The sequence below is a fragment of the Rhizopus microsporus genome (assembly GCF_002708625.1).
Source record: "Rhizopus microsporus ATCC 52813 unplaced genomic scaffold scaffold_21, whole genome shotgun sequence".
NCBI lineage: Eukaryota > Fungi > Mucoromycota > Mucoromycetes > Mucorales > Rhizopodaceae > Rhizopus > Rhizopus microsporus.
Window position 1 is genome coordinate 319,311 of NW_019671936.1, and position 19,910 is coordinate 339,220.

At 35.9% G+C, this 19,910-nt stretch overlaps 10 protein-coding genes across 10 annotated transcripts; 5 read left to right on the forward strand and 5 right to left on the reverse strand.

Moving 5' to 3' along the window:
* Positions 1 to 1,489: 1,489 nt before the first annotated feature.
* Positions 1,490 to 2,319, forward strand: RHIMIDRAFT_267918 (uncharacterized protein). Its single transcript, XM_023612037.1, has 2 exons — positions 1,490 to 2,120; positions 2,169 to 2,319. Exons 1-2 carry the CDS (start codon positions 1,646 to 1,648, stop codon positions 2,285 to 2,287), a joined length of 594 nt encoding a protein of 197 aa, XP_023462553.1. The 5' UTR covers positions 1,490 to 1,645; the 3' UTR covers positions 2,288 to 2,319.
* RHIMIDRAFT_294927 (uncharacterized protein) lies at positions 2,318 to 6,177 on the reverse strand. The gene is made up of 9 exons (XM_023614135.1): positions 5,886 to 6,177; positions 5,711 to 5,834; positions 5,417 to 5,654; positions 5,216 to 5,328; positions 4,957 to 5,156; positions 4,155 to 4,895; positions 3,555 to 4,105; positions 3,356 to 3,503; positions 2,318 to 3,303 (listed from the first exon to the last, which is right to left on the reverse strand). Exons 1-9 carry the CDS (start codon positions 6,045 to 6,047, stop codon positions 2,362 to 2,364), a joined length of 3,219 nt encoding a protein of 1,072 aa, XP_023462554.1. The 5' UTR covers positions 6,048 to 6,177; the 3' UTR covers positions 2,318 to 2,361.
* A 1,464-nt stretch (positions 6,178 to 7,641) lies between these two features.
* On the forward strand, positions 7,642 to 7,818 carry RHIMIDRAFT_267922 (uncharacterized protein; the record flags this gene model as incomplete). The annotated part of the gene is made up of 1 exon (XM_023612038.1): positions 7,642 to 7,818. The coding sequence occupies one exon, from the start codon at positions 7,642 to 7,644 to the stop codon at positions 7,816 to 7,818; it is 177 nt and encodes a 58-aa protein (XP_023462556.1).
* On the reverse strand, positions 7,642 to 8,636 carry RHIMIDRAFT_267935 (uncharacterized protein; the record flags this gene model as incomplete). Its single annotated transcript, XM_023612039.1, has 2 exons — positions 7,642 to 8,355; positions 8,396 to 8,636. A coding segment is annotated over one exon (183 nt), but the record flags the coding sequence as incomplete, so codon positions are not given.
* Positions 7,892 to 8,636, reverse strand: RHIMIDRAFT_267941 (uncharacterized protein; the record flags this gene model as incomplete). The annotated part of the gene is made up of 1 exon (XM_023612040.1): positions 7,892 to 8,636. A coding segment is annotated over exon 1 (230 nt), but the record flags the coding sequence as incomplete, so codon positions are not given.
* Positions 8,637 to 10,853: 2,217 nt separating this feature from the next.
* Positions 10,854 to 11,254, forward strand: RHIMIDRAFT_267945 (uncharacterized protein; the record flags this gene model as incomplete). The annotated part of the gene is made up of 3 exons (XM_023612041.1): positions 10,854 to 10,866; positions 10,952 to 11,020; positions 11,060 to 11,254. Coding segments are annotated over 3 exons (277 nt in total), but the record flags the coding sequence as incomplete, so codon positions are not given.
* Positions 11,255 to 14,991: 3,737 nt separating this feature from the next.
* On the reverse strand, positions 14,992 to 15,550 carry RHIMIDRAFT_207444 (histone-fold-containing protein; the record flags this gene model as incomplete). The annotated part of the gene is made up of 4 exons (XM_023606988.1): positions 14,992 to 15,111; positions 15,162 to 15,325; positions 15,385 to 15,474; positions 15,523 to 15,550. The coding sequence occupies 4 exons, from the start codon at positions 15,548 to 15,550 to the stop codon at positions 14,992 to 14,994; spliced, it is 402 nt and encodes a 133-aa protein (XP_023462559.1).
* A 282-nt stretch (positions 15,551 to 15,832) lies between these two features.
* RHIMIDRAFT_267962 (uncharacterized protein) lies at positions 15,833 to 17,984 on the forward strand. The gene is made up of 7 exons (XM_023612042.1): positions 15,833 to 16,174; positions 16,226 to 16,488; positions 16,555 to 16,876; positions 16,936 to 17,131; positions 17,179 to 17,258; positions 17,307 to 17,563; positions 17,615 to 17,984. The coding sequence occupies exons 1-7, from the start codon at positions 15,907 to 15,909 to the stop codon at positions 17,825 to 17,827; spliced, it is 1,599 nt and encodes a 532-aa protein (XP_023462560.1). The 5' UTR covers positions 15,833 to 15,906; the 3' UTR covers positions 17,828 to 17,984.
* A 463-nt stretch (positions 17,985 to 18,447) lies between these two features.
* On the forward strand, positions 18,448 to 18,775 carry RHIMIDRAFT_207476 (uncharacterized protein; the record flags this gene model as incomplete). The annotated part of the gene is made up of 2 exons (XM_023606989.1): positions 18,448 to 18,565; positions 18,615 to 18,775. 2 exons carry the CDS (start codon positions 18,448 to 18,450, stop codon positions 18,773 to 18,775), a joined length of 279 nt encoding a protein of 92 aa, XP_023462561.1.
* Positions 18,776 to 18,802: 27 nt separating this feature from the next.
* RHIMIDRAFT_183741 (uncharacterized protein) lies at positions 18,803 to 19,104 on the reverse strand (the record flags this gene model as incomplete). Its single annotated transcript, XM_023605825.1, has 2 exons — positions 18,803 to 18,891; positions 18,963 to 19,104. Coding segments are annotated over 2 exons (231 nt in total), but the record flags the coding sequence as incomplete, so codon positions are not given.
* Between the last annotated feature and the right edge of the window lie 806 nt (positions 19,105 to 19,910).

Here is a 19,910-nt window from a genome sequence, read left to right on the forward strand (position 1 = left end):
TTTGAGCTTTTCATTATATTCTGTCTTATATTCTATGTCTTTATCTGGTCCTTTTTGAATTCATGTGATATCGCATACAGCTGCAGCTCATTTGCGGTTATCAACGCCTTGATAGTATACACAGGTTCACTTCTTTAACAGAGCCATCTACTTGTGCAACATTCACTATGCTTTCATATGCAATTGGTTACCACGTTTTACTACAACAATTAAAGATGCGGTAGCAGAAAGCAGCCGTTTTGCCTGACAATATTGGTAGAATTATTCATTTCTACCAGCCATTTAAGTTCTTAATAGATATTTAATGAAAAAATGCTCTTCACAACGACTTTACTACTGCTGTTCAAGAAAGAGAATAGACTCTATTTTGAGTTAGAAATGGTACTTTTTTTTTCAAAAAAATGCTTCCAGACTTTGCGGCCAATAAGCTACAGACATGTATTATTTATTATCACAAAAGTCAATCCTAATGCAAAAAGAGCTTTTGTGGCAGCAAAAGTGTATTTGTGCCTTGCCTGAAAAAGACGATATTGAAACAGAAGGTATCAAAGACAGCACGGTGAGCTTAACTGTATGTGATGCCCTGATACAAAGAACAAAATAGTCTAGATGATCTGCATTTGTGTAATAAAGACTAAAGTCATTAAATACAAAGAATATTTCTTTATTGACTGCTTATCAATGTGCGCGCTGTTCTTGATGAATTTATTGATATTTTTAGCATTGATCCTCATTTCCACGTTTTTCTTATTTAATAAACTAAAAAGGAAAATAGGCTTTTGATTCTCTCTACCAAAATGGAAAAGCACAAAGATTAAATTGAGTCTATCTCACATTGATATGATACATTACACGTAAATCTTTATCCCATTTAATAATAGTAATTAGTCTATATTTTAGTCAATATACGTATTGATTATATTATCCCTTTTATATAAACGTCCCTTTGTTCTATTTTTGAGGAATAAATAAATCTTAAAATAGATGGGGAAGGATTACCTTGTTTAAATTATCGTGATGATAGGACTTTATCGTTTTTGGAAAGAATGATTGTCATATTTCCTTCTTTAACTTGTTCTTCTTTACTTGTCTTTACAAATGAATGAATTGACTAGGAAAAAGGTATAATCAAGATCATTTATTATTGATATAATCATTTGAGATTATCTCAAAGTCGACCACTTGACTACAATTTAGTAACATTTATGTCAAGGTAATTAACGCTCTAGACTATTCAACCTAGTACTAAATTACTTGTATAATCGTGCTTCAATCAATCACTCGACATAAACCAGAATCATCAGCGAGGATCAGGAGCCCAACATGTTCTTGACCATCGCTCATTGTTGCCCGTAATTCCTCTCCTAAGGATTGCTATCCCTCAATGAAACAGGCAGGTATGAAATTAGAAAAGCGACAACCAGGCCCTATCATCACGACAGGTTGACATGGAAACACGACTGCAAGAATAGCAGTGTAGCAGTGTTACATTAAATCCTTTTGTGTTACATTTAATTCATTTACAATTGCTACTACGACTATGAATACAACCCTACAGCAACCATAATTAACGTATTCATATAAAAGAAGCCTCCCTGTTTCTTTCTCTTTTTCTCTCTCTTTATTTTCTTTATTTATCGTTGCCATGACACCAAAAGAACCTTATATTGAATTACCTAAACCTTCGTCGCTCTTATTGAAAAGGCTAGTTGATCCAAAAAAGAACCTGACTATCAGAACACCAAGCTATAGACACGATTACCATCACCATTTGATCCACTCTGCCCCGCTCAGAAAAGTCATGAATAAAAGAATAATGAAACAACCTATTGTGCCTTCTCACATACCACCCCACACATCAGCACTTGCATCATCAACCTCTGCATCATCATCGTCGTCATCATCATCAAGAAAGCAACTCTTTTTACAACCATTTGAGTATCTTTATGATAACCTCCAACAAGTCAAAGAATTGAAATCAACCTTGGATGATGAAATAAGGAAGTCTTCCAATTTGATACAAACACTTCAATCCTCTTCTGATTTAATTGAATCCCTTGTACGTAAACATGTCAATCAATCATTAAATCAAAGGCTAGAGCATTGCCTAAATGAATGTGCTGAAAGAATATCAAGATTGGAAACAAGATTAAATACAAGAGTCATACCTTCCCCTATTCATTCTCCTACTTCTCATACATCTGCTACAACTAAAAAAGATTTGCTGGTTCAACTTTTTGATAGGATAGATGTATTAGAATCCAAATTATTAAACAAGTCATCTTAAAATACCCTTCCTCTTTTGATACAAGTACTACGATAATAAAATAATAATAAAAATAATAATCAATTTTCCTCCTTTTATTGCACAAATAATTTATATTCTGTGGCTGCTTTTAAGGCTGATATTTGATTCTTCAGCTCAATGATATCAGTCTCATTTGTCTTTTTTGTCGCAATCTTTAACTTGGCTACATCATCCTTTTGATGAAGTAATTCTTCTTTTAATCTCATCAATTCCTTATCTTGTCCCTTGATCTTATTTAGTGTACTAATATATTCATTCTGAAGTGCTTCTCTTTTCTTCTTGAGTTCTTTCCATTTTGAATCTTCAAGTTCATCTTGTTTGCCAAAGTTTTGTTCTAATGACTTGGCTCTTTGATCTACCTTGTCATAGGTTTGTATCCAGTTCTTGATACGGTTTTCTATTTCAATCGCTTGAAGTTTTAATTTAGACTTTTCTTCTCTTTGTTGTGTCAGGTTGGCAATTAAATCTACTACTCTCGATTCTAACTTGTATGATGCTTCTTTCAAGTGACTCACTGATCTTGCCTCCGCTCGTAGCATCACTAATTGCTTACGTGCCTGACGTCTTCGAATACATGTTTGGATACTGATCACATACTGTCGTATCGCCTGGTATCGTTTACGTGCTATCCATCCTCGTGCCATCTTTTGAATCATAATTGCCGCATGCTCCTTCTTTAATACTTGATGGCGCTTTCTAGCGACCCAGCCGCGGCATACAGCTTCAAGCTGAACAATAAATCCTCTGATCTTCAAATATCGTTTGCGAGCGATATATCTTCTCCAATTTGTTTGAATCACCGTCGCTGCATGCTCTTGACGCAACAGTTCTAATTTTTGCTTGCCTAGCTCACGACGTGCAACACTCTGTAACATCAGTACAAGCTTTCTCACACGCATATAATGAAGACGAGCAAGATATCGACGTGCATGCTTCTGTATAGCTGTGGCGCACATATTCAATTTGTCTGATCTCAGTTTTTCCATATATGCAAGCTATTCGAGTCTATTAGTGTCCTATTATTTAGGTTTAGACTGCTTTGTTTACCTGGCCAGCACGGAAAAAGATCTTGCTAAGACCAATTTGGTATTTATTGGTATCATTCACATGTGTATCCAGAATAACACGGCAAATTTGCTTCACGTCAGGGTTACTCTTAGGATCCCAGTAAGAGTAGGGAATGAGTGCATAGTATCTACCGTGGTCGTGTTAGCTTTATATGTATACCCTCACTGTTTGCATTTACCTATCGGCAAAGTCTTGGAAGGTCCATCTTGTAGGATAACCTTCACAACTGATACGAATTGTTTCCAAGACACCACAAGCACGAAGCTGAGAAAGGACCATGTTGGGATCAAACTCCCATGCTGCCTTGGCTTCATTAGGCTTAATACATCGAATATAATGAACATTAGTTTCACCAATTGTGTCCATCAAATTGATGAGTGAAAGCTTAAAGATTGAGCCTAGTGTCGGTTTCTTGGCTTGGTTCATTGATTTTCGGACAGGTGGTTGTTCCGTTGTTGGTGTGGATGGTGCAGTGGTAGGCTGAAGCATGTCTGAAAGGAAAGTGAACTGAGATGCTTGAAGCAGATTGAGTAATTCGTCAGGAACAGTGTCCTTGTTCTTATCCAAAAATCCCTCAGCTTCGTATTGTACATCATGAGCATAGTGTGCGACAGTAAAGGCGTTATTTGAGAATCTAGGTTTCTTGAAATAGTCTTGGTAATCTGTCTTGAATGTTTGATACAACTTGTTACAGAATCCTTGATCTGTGCCAGAAGGTAATCGTGATTCCTATATCATCGCGTTAGTACTCAATCAAAACTGTCAGATATTTACTTACTTCATCCAGAAGTGAAAGAATACCCATCTTGGATTCGATCAGCTCGATACACTTTTGATTGTCACTAAACGAGATAAACTTCCAGTCAATCTGCTCCTTGACGTACTCTTCCTGTTCCAACTTGAAGACATGTTGATTGAACTGTTGCTGAAGCTTTTCATTGGCATAGTTGATACAGAACTGTTCAAATGAGTTCTTTTGGAAATGTTCAAAGCCGTAAATATCCAACACACCAATAAAGTTGGCAATTAGATCAGTCTGAGGGCACGATAAGCTCTTGTTAATTAAGGTGACGAGCCAGTCAAAAAGATTGGCATAGATGAACTTGGCCACGGAATCTCTAACAACTTGAGACTGTGTGACTGAGAGGTTGCTGACAATCTTTTCGGAACGTGTTACGATCTGTTTACGAAGGATCCACTTTCTAAATTCCATCGTGTCTAGGCCGAGAAGTTGAGTGGCCTTGAGCAGTGAAGGTTCATCATCAGCAACACTTGCATCTGTACGGCCTCCAATTTCGATATCACCTAGATGAAGTAAAGCGGCGAGTAATCGAAAGATATCTGCTTGAACCTCGGGTGGGACACCAATCGTTACCAACGCATTCTTGGTCTCTTGAAATTCCTGTGCATCATCTACAGAAGGAATAACACCTGTGCCACTTTGATTCAAATAGTGGAACTCTGACCACTCTTTAAGGGCCAACTCCTTCTTTTCAGTATCACTAGCTCCTGCACACAACTGGTAAAGCGCATTAATGAAAATTCTCCTTTTCTAGTCCTGTTTGCTATTATTAAATTACCTGGTAAAAGATGTGATAATTTCGTTCAGTGGCAGGTTGGAAAATGAGACGAGATCGTTCCAGCAAATAAGTCCTGATTTTGGCACCAACGATGTTTCGTTGATGATCAAACTCGATTTCGATATATTTACCAAAACGAGATGAGTTATCATTTCTGGTTGTCTTAGCGTTACCAAATGCTTCCATAATGGGATTGGTGGCTATTAAGGTAAATGAAAAGGAGTGAGCATTTTGAAGATAGACTATGTTCTATGGTTACCTAAAATCTGTTTTTCGACCTCTGTCATTGATTCTACACCAGCGCTTGACGTATCATCGGCTGTTGCAAAATATCGCATAATATACTTTGCACTTACTGTCTTACCAGCACCACTATCATAAAAGGAGAAGGGAAAAAAAAAATTAAGGAGATGGTTCTTTGACTATGACAAGAAATACAAAAAAAACACTCCCTCTTTACCTTTCTCCTGATACAATAATCGTTTGGTTCTTGTTATCACGAATCATGCATCGATAGGCGTCTTCGGCAATAGCAAACAAGTGAGGTTCGAGGTCTTCTCTTCGACTGCCAGAGTATTTTTGAATCATCTCAGGATCATAAAGCGATACTCGTGCGAATGGATTAGCAGCGATTAGGACGATACCAGAGTATGTATAGATATGGTGCTGATCATATCGGGTTTTAATAGTATGGAGCACTGTCAATTTGTTATTGAGTCAGCTTCTATTATTTTTGCTACAAGTTTTTGTGTACCTGAAGGTTCGTTCAAGTAACTAAGGTTTGTCAAGTCGTCTGTGTTTTCCATTTTTGGCGGATTGCGAAGTGGAGGAAGTGTAGCTTGGGGAAGTTCGCTTTTTTTGGATTCAAATACATGTTGCTGGTTATAAGCAGTGTTAGTAAATTCACAAAAGAGGTTTAAAGGTCTTACCTTTTCAGAGTCATTGTCATCTTGAAAGATAATTTTGATAAACTCTGCTTGTTCTTCTTTCGAAACAACAGTAGCTGAGGTCCAACCGAGAGTATCATCAGGAAACCAGGCCTTGACTCCTTTGGTGTAGACTTGCACCAAGTCTAAATTGCTGGAAGTCATGTATAACTAAATGAAGGGGTGGAGAAAGAAAAGTTTAATTTACTTTGAAAACACGAGAACTGAGTTTTATAAATCGAATTAAATAAACTCCGATCAGGGATATCGATTGATTTGTCTGGGTAAATTTGGGCATGAGATTTTAATCTACATACATATGTGTATGTTGGCCTATCATGGAAAGCGCTCTCACTCATTAAAGCTCTGATAAGGATTAAGCATAGAGTATTTAAATGTATTAATTACAGTTAATCTCTTATTTTTTATTGGCACAATTAAATATTTCACTTGTATAAAAGTTGATTAAATAAAGCCAGCTTCATATTCTTAAGTTGCAGCAATTATATTAACGAAACTTTTAATTTTCACTTATTTCTAGGCTTTCACATTACTTTATTACAGCAAATAACACAATGTCGTTCGTCTGAGTTTTGTTTATCTTTGTAAAAGTATAAATATACATCTTCTAAGCAGCTTTTTTTTCTTTTAGTTCAACAGTCAACAAGTAGACTGTATTTATAAGGTGTGAAAAAAAAATTCTACTGCAAACCAACACGGTCTAACAACAATACCATGTTGGACATTTTCGGGCGGTTGTTCTCAGCATTAGGTTTGTCAGAAGGATGATTTGATTCTGACTAAAACGATAATGGAGTTGTCTCAAGCAAATGAAAGCAAAGGAGATATCTGTCACCGAATGCTTACAGTAATAAGTCAGGGATATAAGAATAAATAAAGCCATTTTGATTTACATCTTGGAACTTCCTATCGATCCAGTTGACATAGACGGTAGGAATGGCACCTGACGTGTTTAATGAAATAATCCTAGTAAACTAACAGCATATTCAATTTTCTATTTCTTTATATGTATTTGAAAATGATATATAATACTGATTTTAATGACATTGACAACACTAATTCTCTCTTATTCAGATCATACTTAATAATATTTGCTCATCTTTTCAACAAAGAATTTACATTGTCTGCCATTGATTTATCTTACTCTTAGAATTTTAACGCTGGACACAGCAGATAGAACTGGTTACATAGAGTGCATGTTTACTCGTGCTATGCACACTGGCAAACTCCATATAGCTTGAAGAAATACAATCTTTCGTTAATACTTTAAATCATCCCTAATCGTGGTACAATCTTGAGAATAAGGTGATATTGCGTTTTTTAGATCAATCAATTTTATTTTATTCTTTTTTGCTGTATAATAGCGAGTATAAAATCGTGAAGAATTTGTTACGCTCTAAAAACAGAATTATAAATCTGATGAAAAATGCACTACCACAAGAAAAAAAAAGCTTAAAGCTGACCAAATGCTGACTTGACTCCCTCAATCGGACAAAAGAGGCCCTATGGCGTTAGGTTACGGAATTACAAACCCATATCGTCGACCAGAGGCGCTATTTCAGCTACAAGCTTCCAGTTTACGAAAAGGGCTTCTCAGCCCAAGATCATCTCGTTGATAAACACCAGCATGCATCACACAATAATGAAAACAACCAGCAACAATCCACGTCCGAGAAGGCCAACACTATTATTTTCTCAGCCTATATTTTGTCCTCTGAGAACATGTGAGATGACTCTAATGCCACTGATGAGGACTATCTATGTGAGATTATATAGTGATTGTTGCTACAAGCTACTCCATAGTGATGCACATGAAGTAATCATTAAGCTGCTGTTTCCTTGGATTATCAGAGATAAAGAAAAGTGCGTCAAGCGAATATATTTTATCAAGATTAAACAAAAAGCCAAAGTATAGGAGTAACAGAATGAAGTTTTTATTAAAGTAAGCAATAGTTTGATTTCCAAAGAGAGGGAGTGAGTTTTGGATTAGTAGAGATTTTCTTTTTGATAGCCAAGTTAAGAGAGCAAATAGAGATTTTTTCTTTCTTTCTTTCCATAAGTCCAGAAGGCCACATTATCGCTAGCTTTCAAACCCAAGATGACTAGAACCATAGACTGCATGCCAGAAGACTACACGGTGTAAACCCTCCATGAATAAGGAGCACTCAAGGCTCAAAACTCAAAAATAAAAACTCAATCTCAAAACCATACCACGGTAAGTTCAACGAAAGAGGTGCTTCAACGTACAAAGAGTGCACTTCTAAGTACCTAGGACGAAGCGTTTCGAAAGGGGTGATGACCGTGGAGACATCGGAATATTGAACCTTTGGAGCATCGCAACCATCGAGCTCAGCAGCAAGGGAGGGTTTACGGGCGATTCATCAGCTGTAGAGGCAGAGCCATAACAATAGGAGCATTTCGGGGTGATCCAGTGTAAAGAAGTGCGACCTGTCTGGTTAGTTTTTTTTTGTTTTTTCTTCTTCTTTTCTTGTAGCAGAGTTTGATAGAGTTTGGCGGATAGCGGCAAAGTAGATTTATTGATTATGTTTCTTGTGGCTTCAGGACTTGAATATGTAGTTACTCCAAAGCAGTATTCATTAGTAGCAGACATTGATAGACGTGAGCAAAATCCTTTAGGGGCTTTCCGACGTTGATAAGCATGGGACAGGCATTCACTAGCATTTTCAGGCACTGATGATCATTTGTAGACATTGATAAGCATGAGTAGGTATTTGAGTATTTGTTTGATTGCATTGATAAGCAGTAGCAAGCACCTTTGGAGTATTAGCGAGCAACAGAGATTCTTTTAAGGCTTCACCCCATGAGAGGTCATTATGATAGAGTAAGATGCATCAGGAACCATGAAATAGAGCCAGCAAAAATGTATTTTCTAAAGGATGACATTAGTTATATGTACTTTGGGATCGCCTCCAAAATGACATTGTACCCTTTTCAACATAGGAAACAATAAAAGCATATGAGAATTTTTAAAAGAGATAAAGGATGAAGAAAAAAAGGAAAAAGGAAAAGAATGATGGTCTCTTTTATAGCTTTTTGTTTAAGTGAATCACGTTATTTAGGCTGAAAATAAATGACTCATTCCTCATTTCTCCAATAAAGTATGAATAAATAAATAGTTTGTTCTTTATCTCTTCCATATTAGAACACATCCGAGCATCCGAACGCCTCCTCCCTTTTTTTTGCATATTTTTTTCACAGGCCCTTTTCTTTTGTAAGGCCGCTTGTTTACATAAAGTTGACCTCACGCACACACACATAATTTTTTTTATATTATGATTGCTTCACTTTTCTTATTTTCAATACGCGTTTTCCTATTTTTCTGGTCGTTTTCTTTAAGAATGAGTAAAAAAAAAAAAAAAGTAAGGTGAGAATTAAATATACAAGGAAAAAAGTTGAGAGGGGACGGCATCTTTAAAGATGCAGCTGATAGTAAACAAAAAATAAGGCTTTTCTCAAAGAGCACTAGGCTGCCGATTCTGTGGAACACATGCAATTGATTCCATTACAGTTGTTATTTGTCAATCAAAGAAAGAAAATCAATCATGATTGATCTATTTGGTTAGCCACTCTAGTTTGTTTCATAAAAGTAATAATGAATTACTATTTTTTGCTAAAAAGAACCAAAAACAAATCGTCCTAACCCTTATGTATCAAAACCTGTTTATCAAGTATGAAACATAGGCGATTGAGTTGCTGACTTAGGGAAGCATAAGGGTTTGTAATGTTTTTATTTTTATTTTTAGTGCACATGAAAAAAAAAGGTAAAATGTTTATCCTCTCTTTTCTGTTGTTATGACCTTATCCTTTTCTCTTCTGCTTGTGAAGTGTAGACCAAAATTGGCGACGATTATAATTGTGAGAGATTTAATGACTATACGTTCACTTTTATAGTAAAGCAATGGATCTTCTAAGTCTGCATAAACTATTTCAAATGGCGCTCGAAACAGAATGGCCTGCTAAGGTACGTGACATACTTCACTTGATGACTTTATTGTCATGGATACTCGCATATCGTGAGTGAAAGGTATTTTCAAATATGTAATTTATTGGGCGGTGAAGAAAAGGGATTTTTATAACCATGAAAAAGAATATAAATACATGAATGCATGAAATGGAGAAAAATAAGCCTTATATGGAGATAAAATAGCAGAGGAACTACTCAATAAGCCCTAGAAGGGAATCTGTTATAGCCTTTACTTTGTCGATCCAATAATTAATACCGTCAAGGATACTTTACTTGTTAACACAACACAAATAAAGGTTTGTATTAGATACACAGAAACTATAATCATGAAATACAGTAGAATTAAGATCAGCCTGCAGTGACTAATTCTATTCTTTCAAATGGAGTAAATAATTTGTCTCTCTTGTACGCTTAATTTATTTTCCCCATTCTCTAGGGGATTCTAGTTCCGTACTATATTGTACCGCCTCGCCCCTTGTAGACCTTTTCGAAAATGAATTGATAAAAGAAATAAGCTTCTTGCTTATCAGTGTTTGAATGTTTTATTTGTAGCCTACTTCAGATATAATCATAAAGAATTGTGCTATACTAAAACCACGACTTATTTATGTGAGCTCTTCATTTTCATGTACCCATGATCCTTATCCTTATTTGATATGTAGTTAAACACGCAAGTTGTATGAAAGATGTTGATTTACAAAAGAAGAAGACAGTCGTAATATGATAAATTAAATATTATATGCTTGTTTTTAAGGGAGACATAGGCCCTTTAGTGGTCATTGCAGGGGAAAAGTCAACTTTTGGAATGCTACTGATAAGATTAATTCTTATGTGAATAGAAAGGGTTCGAATCTTCTAGTGTTTTTGCAAGTAATGACCAATTTCTGTACCAAAGAAAAAGCTCTCTCCTTTTTATTTTATTTAAAAATGCAGTATTTATGTAATTTCATAGTTGATATCTTGCTATGATCACATGTGGTAAGGTAGTATCCATCTTCAACTAAATGTAACGGCGATAATATATATATTACACGCCGTAACAGTTCCTTATATTTGCCAGAAGATGCACTGCTTGCTTGTCTGTTACCTTATATCTGCAATACTAGAGGAAGCCAGTGGTACGCTCTCTCTCGTACATCGCTTTGGTAAACGGCGCTGTCTACTACTGAAGAACCCGATACTCACTCACTCAAGGCTGCTAAACGGTGTTTTTTGCAACAGAATCTAGAGATCCGCCAACGATGCCGAAACTCCAAATTGTTTTCTAGCTGCCATCGATCAATCTCTCTGGATCCTATACTCTGGTTGCCCATGTCTAAGTCAGAGCGCAGTCGCTGTATACGCTGGAGACTAGGCTGGCTTCCTGGTGGCAAACCGCAACCGCTAAGCACCCAACGCAACAGCTATCTAAGAACCACGCTATTAGTTGCCTTGATATGCATCGACGCTGTTCATGCCTGAAACTATACGAGATTCACTGTCATTCCTTCTGAATATGCTTCCTTTACGCCCTTCGGTTCCCCAAACCTAGCCCTCATCTGGTCTCAACGATAGTCGATCATATGCTCTCTACTAAATGAATTAGATCAGCTACACTATAACAAATTGATCTCTACTAAGCATTGCCATGGTCAAAAGCTTCTTGTATGGTTAAAGCAATTCATTTAACTTTACATCGATAACCCTACTCATTAATTTCCGTTTACATTTTTTACCCTTGTATCCATAAGGGGTTTTTTTCGCTAACATACACTTCCAAACGGATTGAACGGGTCCGAGCGGACGTTTATTTTATTTTTGCGCTCATTTGGACCATCAATAAAATGTCATGTTTAAACGAAAAAAAAAAAGAATACAGCCATTGTTTGTAAGATGAGGTTAGTCTCCTACATGCAATGTTATTCAGAGAAGGGTTTGTTGGTAATGATTTGAACACAGTCGATGGATCACTAACAATTTAACAATTTTGAGCATCTTCCCCAGAGGTGGGGAAGAGTTGAATTAGTAATTTTGAAGCTTCTTGTAAAATAAAAATAAAAGATTCACTTCAACGCTCGCTTGATATGGGATGGCTGAGTCGGGGTCAACACCAACGGACAAAAAAAGCGAAAGCCCAACAGATCTCGCAAAGAGCTCCAACTCAACTAAGTTGGTTGGTGTGGCTCTCCCGTCCGATAAGTTAGGTGTAGTGGTTGGTTAAAAAAATGTAAGAGTAGATATTCCACTTATCCAAAGAAGAACATGGGTGAAAAAAAAATCAGTATTTCTTTTTTAAGTCAACGTAATAAAGTGAGGTCATAGATTAAAAATATATCGAAGCTCTTAGGGACAACCGCCTAAATTTCTTGACAGTGACCCGACTTCAAAATTCGTGCAACAGGAATACATATTAGTTTTCTATATCACCGCAAACTGTGAACTTAAGTCTGTATATCTTTATTTTTACTTTTCATAATTCATAATGAGCTTATTTTTTTTTACGTGAAGACGGTTCCTGTAACATTACGAACGAAAATAGAACTGAAGCTATGGATTTCGAGATTGAAGGCAATCCTTACAATTTGAATAAACTGACAGATTTCGAGTAGTATCTGAAAAACAAACCTTTGGACGTCAAAATGTCTGAAAACAACAGTATAGAAACTGGTATTAGTAATAGCATAAGAGATACTGGCTCAGATAAAGGGCAGAAATATATTTTGCACTATGGAACTACTCGTGGATTGCTTTTTTATTAGAGGCTACAAAAAGGCCTATCCGTTCATGCTGCGGCTTCCAGAGCCAATGTGAGCCATAGTACAGCAAATAACTAGTATCAGAAGTACCTAAGCGACCCTGATAGTTATGAAATGGAAAAAAAAAGTCCAACCGTAGTAGCAGGCCCACCTCTAAGCTTCAGAACCGCACAAACGACATTTGGTTGATTTTTGATAAAAATCCATCTGCTGTTATAGCTAATGCTGTAGAAAGTTTGACAGCAGCTTTTGAAGGGCTTGTTATTAAGAAGTCTAGAGTCTATGAGTTTATGAAGGACGGATGTAATCTCTCTTTAAAAGTTGCCGCATTGCATCCAGGCCCTCATAGCGATGAAAAAAAAAAAAAAAAAAAAAAAAATTAGAAAAAAGATTGAAGTGGGCACAAGTATGGATGGACACAGACATGGACTTTACAAGAAACTGTGTTTTTATTGACGAGTACAATTTCGACATAAATATGAGACGCAGTAGAACATGGTCTAGAAAGGGTACCAAAGCAGTATCACATACTGTTATTAGAGCAATATCGGTCATAAGTGTTGTTAATATAGCTATGAGAGTACTTCTGCCTCCTAAAAAAAATTAAGATCCAAGGTGGTAAAAAAAAAAGAGAAGCTGCCCTATCCAAAGCCCCTCAAACGAAAGGTACAACAACTGGCCATATCTTAATTTTATCAGAGAGACATTGGGCATCATGGACAGATATCCTGAAATAAGAGGCTTCTATCTTATCATGGATAATGTTCCGATCCCTTCATTGAGTGAAGTAAACCATATGATGGAGAATAGAAATAAAGACTATAAATGCGTATATCTTCTTCCATACTCTCTAGAATTGAATCCAATTGAACAATTCTGGGCTATACACTCTTTCCGGAAAGTAAATTCGCCTGTGATCGAAAATAAATGCATCTAATGGTGAGAACAAAATTCATGCTGTACGAAATGTAAACTTGTCGTCACCAAGGATATTTTCGTAGTACCAGCCTTGAAATCCATGGATATACTGTATTTCCAAATTGAGATGTCGTATTGAAACCATTGTAATGTTACCAGAGTAATAACAAATACAAAAAGAATATGACTCATTATCCCATTTGACAGTAATATTAATAGGTGAGCTGCCTTGGAGTTGCAATTAACTTGATATTGGAATAGCCCTCTTTAATCTCTTTGTAAAAGTTTAAATTCTTTTTTCGGTTTTTCCATGTAGTCATGTCTGGCAATGCATATTCTTGAATGGTCACGAAGCAGATTGCTCCTATTTGATATGATTTCTTTGTCTCAAGTACTCGATCCTGAAACTTGTTTGGAAAAGAGTCCTTTTTTTACTTCTTTACAGCAGTTATCAAATGTCCCTCTGAGTGTTCAAAGATTCACAAATCAAAACTAGCCTGTCCTCATGGTCCTTGCTCTGAGTCGCTTGTCCCGCCCTCTCTGCTCTCTGGCGCGTATCTGGAACGTTCCCCAATAGTCTCTTCTGACGCCCTGGGTTCTCTCTATCCTCCGTTCCTTTTTTTGTTTGTTTAAACAATCCTGGGTAGTTATCGCTACCCTCCCCAGAATGCATCTTGGTGGTAAGTAAAACTAATATTAGGATATATTCCCTAATACTAACATACTTTTTCTCTCTTTTTCTACATACACTCATTATCTCTCTCCCTTTTAACATGATGTCGCTTTATTCAAACATAATTTTCTTTGTCGTCTTTGTACGTAAATAATTTTTTATTTTACAACAATATTTTATAAAATCAACGTCAAAAATTAATAAATGTACAATAGTTAAGCATAAAGTAAAGCGTAATCAACTTATGAGTCTGAAACACTCGCACAAAGAATAACTGAAGCATGTAATGATGTCTCTTTATCTCACCTTGTCAACATTACTCAACACTCTAAAAATCATTTCCAAAACTGCTTAAACAAAATCTCTATTTAAATAAAATGTTCCATATTAATTTCAAAGTGTTCAGATTGGGTTCACAGTGTGCTCCAACTTAAGTTCCAAGTTAATTGGTTAAATGTTCCATTTTATTTTCGAAAAATGTACCACTAAGTTCAAAAAATATTCGATTTGAGAGTGGATGCACTGTACTCTACTGCCTCCCGATGCTTATGGTTGTTGTGGAATACATTGTAACAGTTTAACGGTTCTTTTTGTATCTTTTTAAATAATTATAAGTTTAGCTGTGTGATGTTGAAGGAGTGGTGTTTCTACATTGATTTGAATAAAGACACACACAAAAAAAGGATCAGCAATCATCTTTTTATATAAACTGTACACACAAAAGAGGAGAGAGAAGGGAGAGATATAAAGATAAGAAGAAAAAAAAAGAGATTAGTATTACTGTTGCTGTGCTTCAAACTTAAGTCTTGACTGAGCAAATAGTAACTCTTGTTGTCTTAGCAACTCTTCTTCAGATATGCCTGTGTTCTCTAGTCTTGTACTCTTTTTATCTCGATCCTAATCGAAGCTTAGTATCGTTTTTAGATCCTTTTGATTTAATATCCTACCTTTTGCTGTTTTTTATGTTCTTTAAACACTTCTTCTACTTCTTCAACGTATTCTTCAAAACCTAGAGTCTGTAAAGCTGCCACGACATGCTCTCCAGCAATTGTCTTTTTCGTCTCTTTTTCACATATTTCATTCGCTTCTGATGCAATCAAGTGTATAAACTCTAAGGATATAGTCATTAGAACATGAATAGAACGATCCTGTGACTAGCTCTAATCTTACCAACACAGCAATCAATCAATAGATCTCGTGTATCCTTTGCACAGACAATATCTTCTGGCATCATTTCGTTAATCAACTTTTGTACAGTAGCTATTAAATGTTATATATAAGCGTCGATATATGTCATATTCATTTTACCTTTGGGAAGTGAAAGCTCATCGTCCATCGATGGCCCAGAACGTTCAGTATCACTCATTGTCTCTCAAATCAACTTATGCAAAGAAAAAGAAAAGCGTAGTTTTTAATGAAATTTATACTATTTTTGTCACTTGAAAAAATGTGGCTTTCGTTTAAAAAGGCAAAAAGAAAGAAGAGAAAAGAAACACTATTGCTTACTTTGCTTTACTTCTTTATGATATCGAGATTCGATGTGTCCTTTCTCTGATTGGATAGTCGGTTCGTTTTGACTAAAATTGTTTATATGCCTTTCAATAAAGTAATGGACCATCTTTGGTACAAGGCTTTCTCTGTCTGTTCTGCGTTTAAACTTGTATTTTCCTTTTTCTTTTCCTTCTTGATAATATGTCTTTTTCCCTGTACGGTTCTCTTCCACCTTCAAAGACTGAAAAGAAAGATGAAGCGGCTAAACAAAGACAAGATGCTCAAAGCTCATCACTATATTCACTCTATTCATCTTTACCTCCTCCTGAGACTAACCAGGTTTCTACCTCTTCTTCCTCTTCTGTTGCCACTACTGCTACTGCTGTAAACACATCTTTTACAGAAGCACCAACAGCGCCGATAGTACCAGTACCAGTTGTACCAGTTACAGCTCATCCTACTCCTCAAGGTAAATTGATAAGGAATAGAAGGACTGATTCTAATTCGACATTAAAATTAGGCTGGTCAGCTATCAACAAATTCAGGCCTGTTTTACGTCGGCCTACTATTCAAGCAAAGCCGAAAATAAACAGATCAGTTATTCCAGCTGGAGCTACTATAGTATCAGTGGAAACAGTAAACAAAGAAAAGACAGATAAAGCACTTGACAATACCATTGTTCAGCAAGAGACAAAAGCAACAAGTACTATTGATCTAGGTGCGATCCCTCTTTTATCGACGCCTGATGACGTGAATGGATTTCGTTCTATTCAAAAACCAAAGGTAAAAAAAATACTGACAACAATGGAGAGCAATTGTAATGCGGAAATTATTCACAACAACGGTTAGAAAAAGGGAAAGAAGAAGAATATGACCAACAATCAACCTCAACCTATTGTATTCAACATGCTGGAAGACTATGACCCACATCGTCCTAATGACTATGAGCAATATAAAGAAGAACGTAAAGATCTTCGCGAAAGGCAAAAGAGGCAAAGAGACTGGGAAAAAAAACAGGCACAACGATCTAATCTATCCTTGTCAAGATCTCGGTCAAGGTCAAGGTCAAGGTCACCTTCTTATGCTCGTTCATATTCTCGTTCATATTCCCGTTCATATTCTCGTTCACGATCAAAATCTCGAACTCCTTCCCCAACACCAAGCTCACAAGGTAAGAGGAAACACTCAGGGTATAGGTTACACTTATCATTGATTCATGTATGAATACAGTACCTAAATATCGTGGAACAAGTTTGTCAGCATACAACCAATCTTTTGTACCTCTACCCTCCACATCACCAGCAAAGATAGATCTAAATGAAACAGCAGAGGACGTTTATAAACGAAGATTGATGCTCAGTCAACAACAGCAGCAACAACAAATGCATAGAGAGCCACAGTCGCCTATAGAGTTACCACAATCAAAGTAAGCCATAAATAATGAATTAGACAGTTATTAAAAAGAAATCTCAGACCAGATGATGCAAGACTAGCTACAGTTCAAAACATTGCAAGGAAAGTATTAGCAAAATATGGTTGGCAAGAAGGTCAAGGTGAGGTCTAGATTAAATAAAGATGATAAAGTTCTGACATATATAAAGGACTTGGTAAAGAAGGAGAAGGCATAAAAGAGGCTCTACAAGTGAAACCTATTGGACATGGTAACGGTGTCATTATCGATAGTTCTACACAAAAAGCAGTGAATATTCCTGGAAAGAAGGAAGTGAAAGAAAAAATGACGAGGACTGTCATGCTAACAAATATGGTTGGACCAGGCGAAGTAGATGACATGCTACAAGTAGAAACAGCAGAAGAGTGCTCAAAGTATGGCAAAGTGGAAAGATGCTTGATATTTGAAGTAAGCTTAGACTTTGCTAGATTGCTTTCATTTATTAACAATTGAGAAAAGGTACCTCGTGGAAAAGTACCTGATGATAAAGCTGTTCGTATATTTGTAAAGTTTACAGACATAGAAGCAGCAAAAAGGGCTGTCCAAGACTTGAATGGTAGATATTTTGATGGAAGAATTGTATCAGCGACTTTCTATGATACAAGAAGATTTGACAAATTAGATTTAGCCCCCTCAAAGGAGGAATTAACGGCAGCATTACAAACAGAGTGAAAGTATATTAATAAACAAAAGACTCTTTTTTCTGGCTGTTTTCTCTTACTGTTGTATATAAACACTATATCTCGATAGCCCACAAATGCTTTACATGAGATTATGAATGATATGCCTCATTTTAAAGAAATACAATTATAATAAAAAAACATCATAGGACAATCACTTTATCTTGGTAAATATTGCGCTGCATAAAAGTTGTTAGTGTAACTTGTTCTGGTACTCCTTTGTTCAAACAAAAGCTAAGCGCATTTTCTTACAGATACAATAATATTAGCAACCTTAATTCATTATACTTTAACATATATAAAAAGTTTCCTTTTTATTAGGAGAGACCTTGGTTTAGACATGACAATTCAGGGGAGGTTGTACTATAAAAACTATAGAATGTAGCTTTACTTGCTATATTATAATATAGTCATATTTTCCTTTCTCTCTAAAGGCTTTAGTAAAATACATAGTTTAATTTTTTATTTCATGTCATTGTAAAGAAAATGAGAGAAAAAGTGTAATTTCTAGAACTTTTTTCTTTGCGGTCATATAAAACTGGTCTATTCTATTTTTTTTTAATTTTTATGTCAACATTTTCACCATTTAGACAGTTTATTAGAATCGCTAGAATGACAACTGCTTCTGAATCAAAGAAACCTCTTCTTGCTTTACCAGCAACTGCAGAAGAAACAGTACAGACTATTGGTGTCAATGATACACTCAAACTAAAAGAACTTGGCCCAGTAGGTAAAGTATGAACAACAATAGACATATACGTGGGCTTACCATTGCATAGTCATTAACGAGGATGGTACAATGAGTAGAATCAACAACTGGCATGAAATGGCAGATATTGAAAAAGCTAATGTGAATAGAATTTTATTAAAACGAAACCGTGAACGCTTAGCCAAGTTAAAGGAACAAGCAGAAAAGGCTGAAACAGAATCACGCGGCTGAAATAGCAAAGTTTTGACCAACACCTTTCAATAACTCTACCAATTCTTTAAACTTTTCCTTTTGTTCTTCGGTTGCTTTTACAGACGATTGACCTTGTGCACAGCCTCCTGGACCACCTTATTTTGGTACAAATAAATGATGTAAATACAAACAAATACCCTTTCTTTTCCCTTTTTTTTTTTTTTACCATTGCACCATTCGAAATCATCGCAGGCAAAAATAATTGAGGTATCTAAGTCATAGATATCTTCGCTACCCGGAGGTTGTTCTGTGGGTAACTTGGAAAGTTGGTCCTTTAAAATTTGTACGAGATTAGCCAAGTCTTCACTATGGATGAAAAGAAGGTTAATAAAATATAGCTTTCACATCATGCCTACTTACAATGAAGCACCACCAGCCATCGTATTATAATCTGTCTTTGAGTCTGGTTTCAAGGTTGACTGCGTAACAGTTGCTCCTGACTTGTCGCCTTGGATTTGAACTGCATATCTTTAACAAAAACTAGTTTATTTCGTAGTCTCTTTTTCAATCTCGGCACTTACCTTGTTGTAGGTCCAACAAACCCACCACGGATGCCCTCACGAAGAATTATTTGAAAGCTCATAAAAATATTTAAAAGTGAAAAAAGGTCCCTTTAAACGATCAAGACAACAACATTATATACAAAAGAGTATAAATCGGAGAAGATAATTATGAGCTCAGAGTGAACACAACAGAAAGGGATCATATGGCCTAACTGTTTACAGGATTTAATCTAAACAAAGACTTGTTTCAAAAACTCAATATCGCATCAATGGGAAAGAATAAAAAAATGAAAGGATACAATCTAGAAATGATTTGAATAAGTGGCAGTGTAGTATTTACACACCATATACCTCTTACTGTATTTTTATTAATTTTTGACGTTGATTTTATAAAATATTGTTGTAAAATAAAAAATTATTTACGTAAAAAGACGACAAAGAAAATTATGTTTGAATAAAGCGACATCATGTTAAAAGGGAGAGAGATAATGAGTGTATGTAGAAAAAGAGAGAAAAAGTATGTTAGTATTAGGGAATATATCCTAATATTAGTTTTACTTACCACCAAGATGCATTCTGGGGAGGGTAGCGATAACTACCCAGGATTGTTT

Excerpts from the sequence above, each read along its gene's own strand:
- RHIMIDRAFT_267918 (XM_023612037.1), top strand. The coding sequence starts at position 1,646 with ATGACACCAAAAGAACCTTATATTGAATTACCTAAACCTTCGTCGCTC. Across the intron at positions 2,121-2,168 it reads GCATTGCCTAAATGAATGTG|CTTCCCCTATTCATTCTCCT; the intron begins CTGAAAGAATAT and ends CAAGAGTCATAC.
- RHIMIDRAFT_294927 (XM_023614135.1), bottom strand. The coding sequence starts at position 6,047 with ATGACTTCCAGCAATTTAGACTTGGTGCAAGTCTACACCAAAGGAGTC. Across the intron at positions 5,835-5,885 it reads ATGACAATGACTCTGAAAAG|CAACATGTATTTGAATCCAA; the intron begins GTAAGACCTTTA and ends GCTTATAACCAG. Across the intron at positions 5,655-5,710 it reads TTACTTGAACGAACCTTCAG|TGCTCCATACTATTAAAACC; the intron begins GTACACAAAAAC and ends ACAAATTGACAG.
- RHIMIDRAFT_267962 (XM_023612042.1), top strand. The coding sequence starts at position 15,907 with ATGTCTTTTTCCCTGTACGGTTCTCTTCCACCTTCAAAGACTGAAAAG. Across the intron at positions 17,259-17,306 it reads TGGTTGGCAAGAAGGTCAAG|GACTTGGTAAAGAAGGAGAA; the intron begins GTGAGGTCTAGA and ends ACATATATAAAG. Across the intron at positions 17,564-17,614 it reads AAAGATGCTTGATATTTGAA|GTACCTCGTGGAAAAGTACC; the intron begins GTAAGCTTAGAC and ends AATTGAGAAAAG.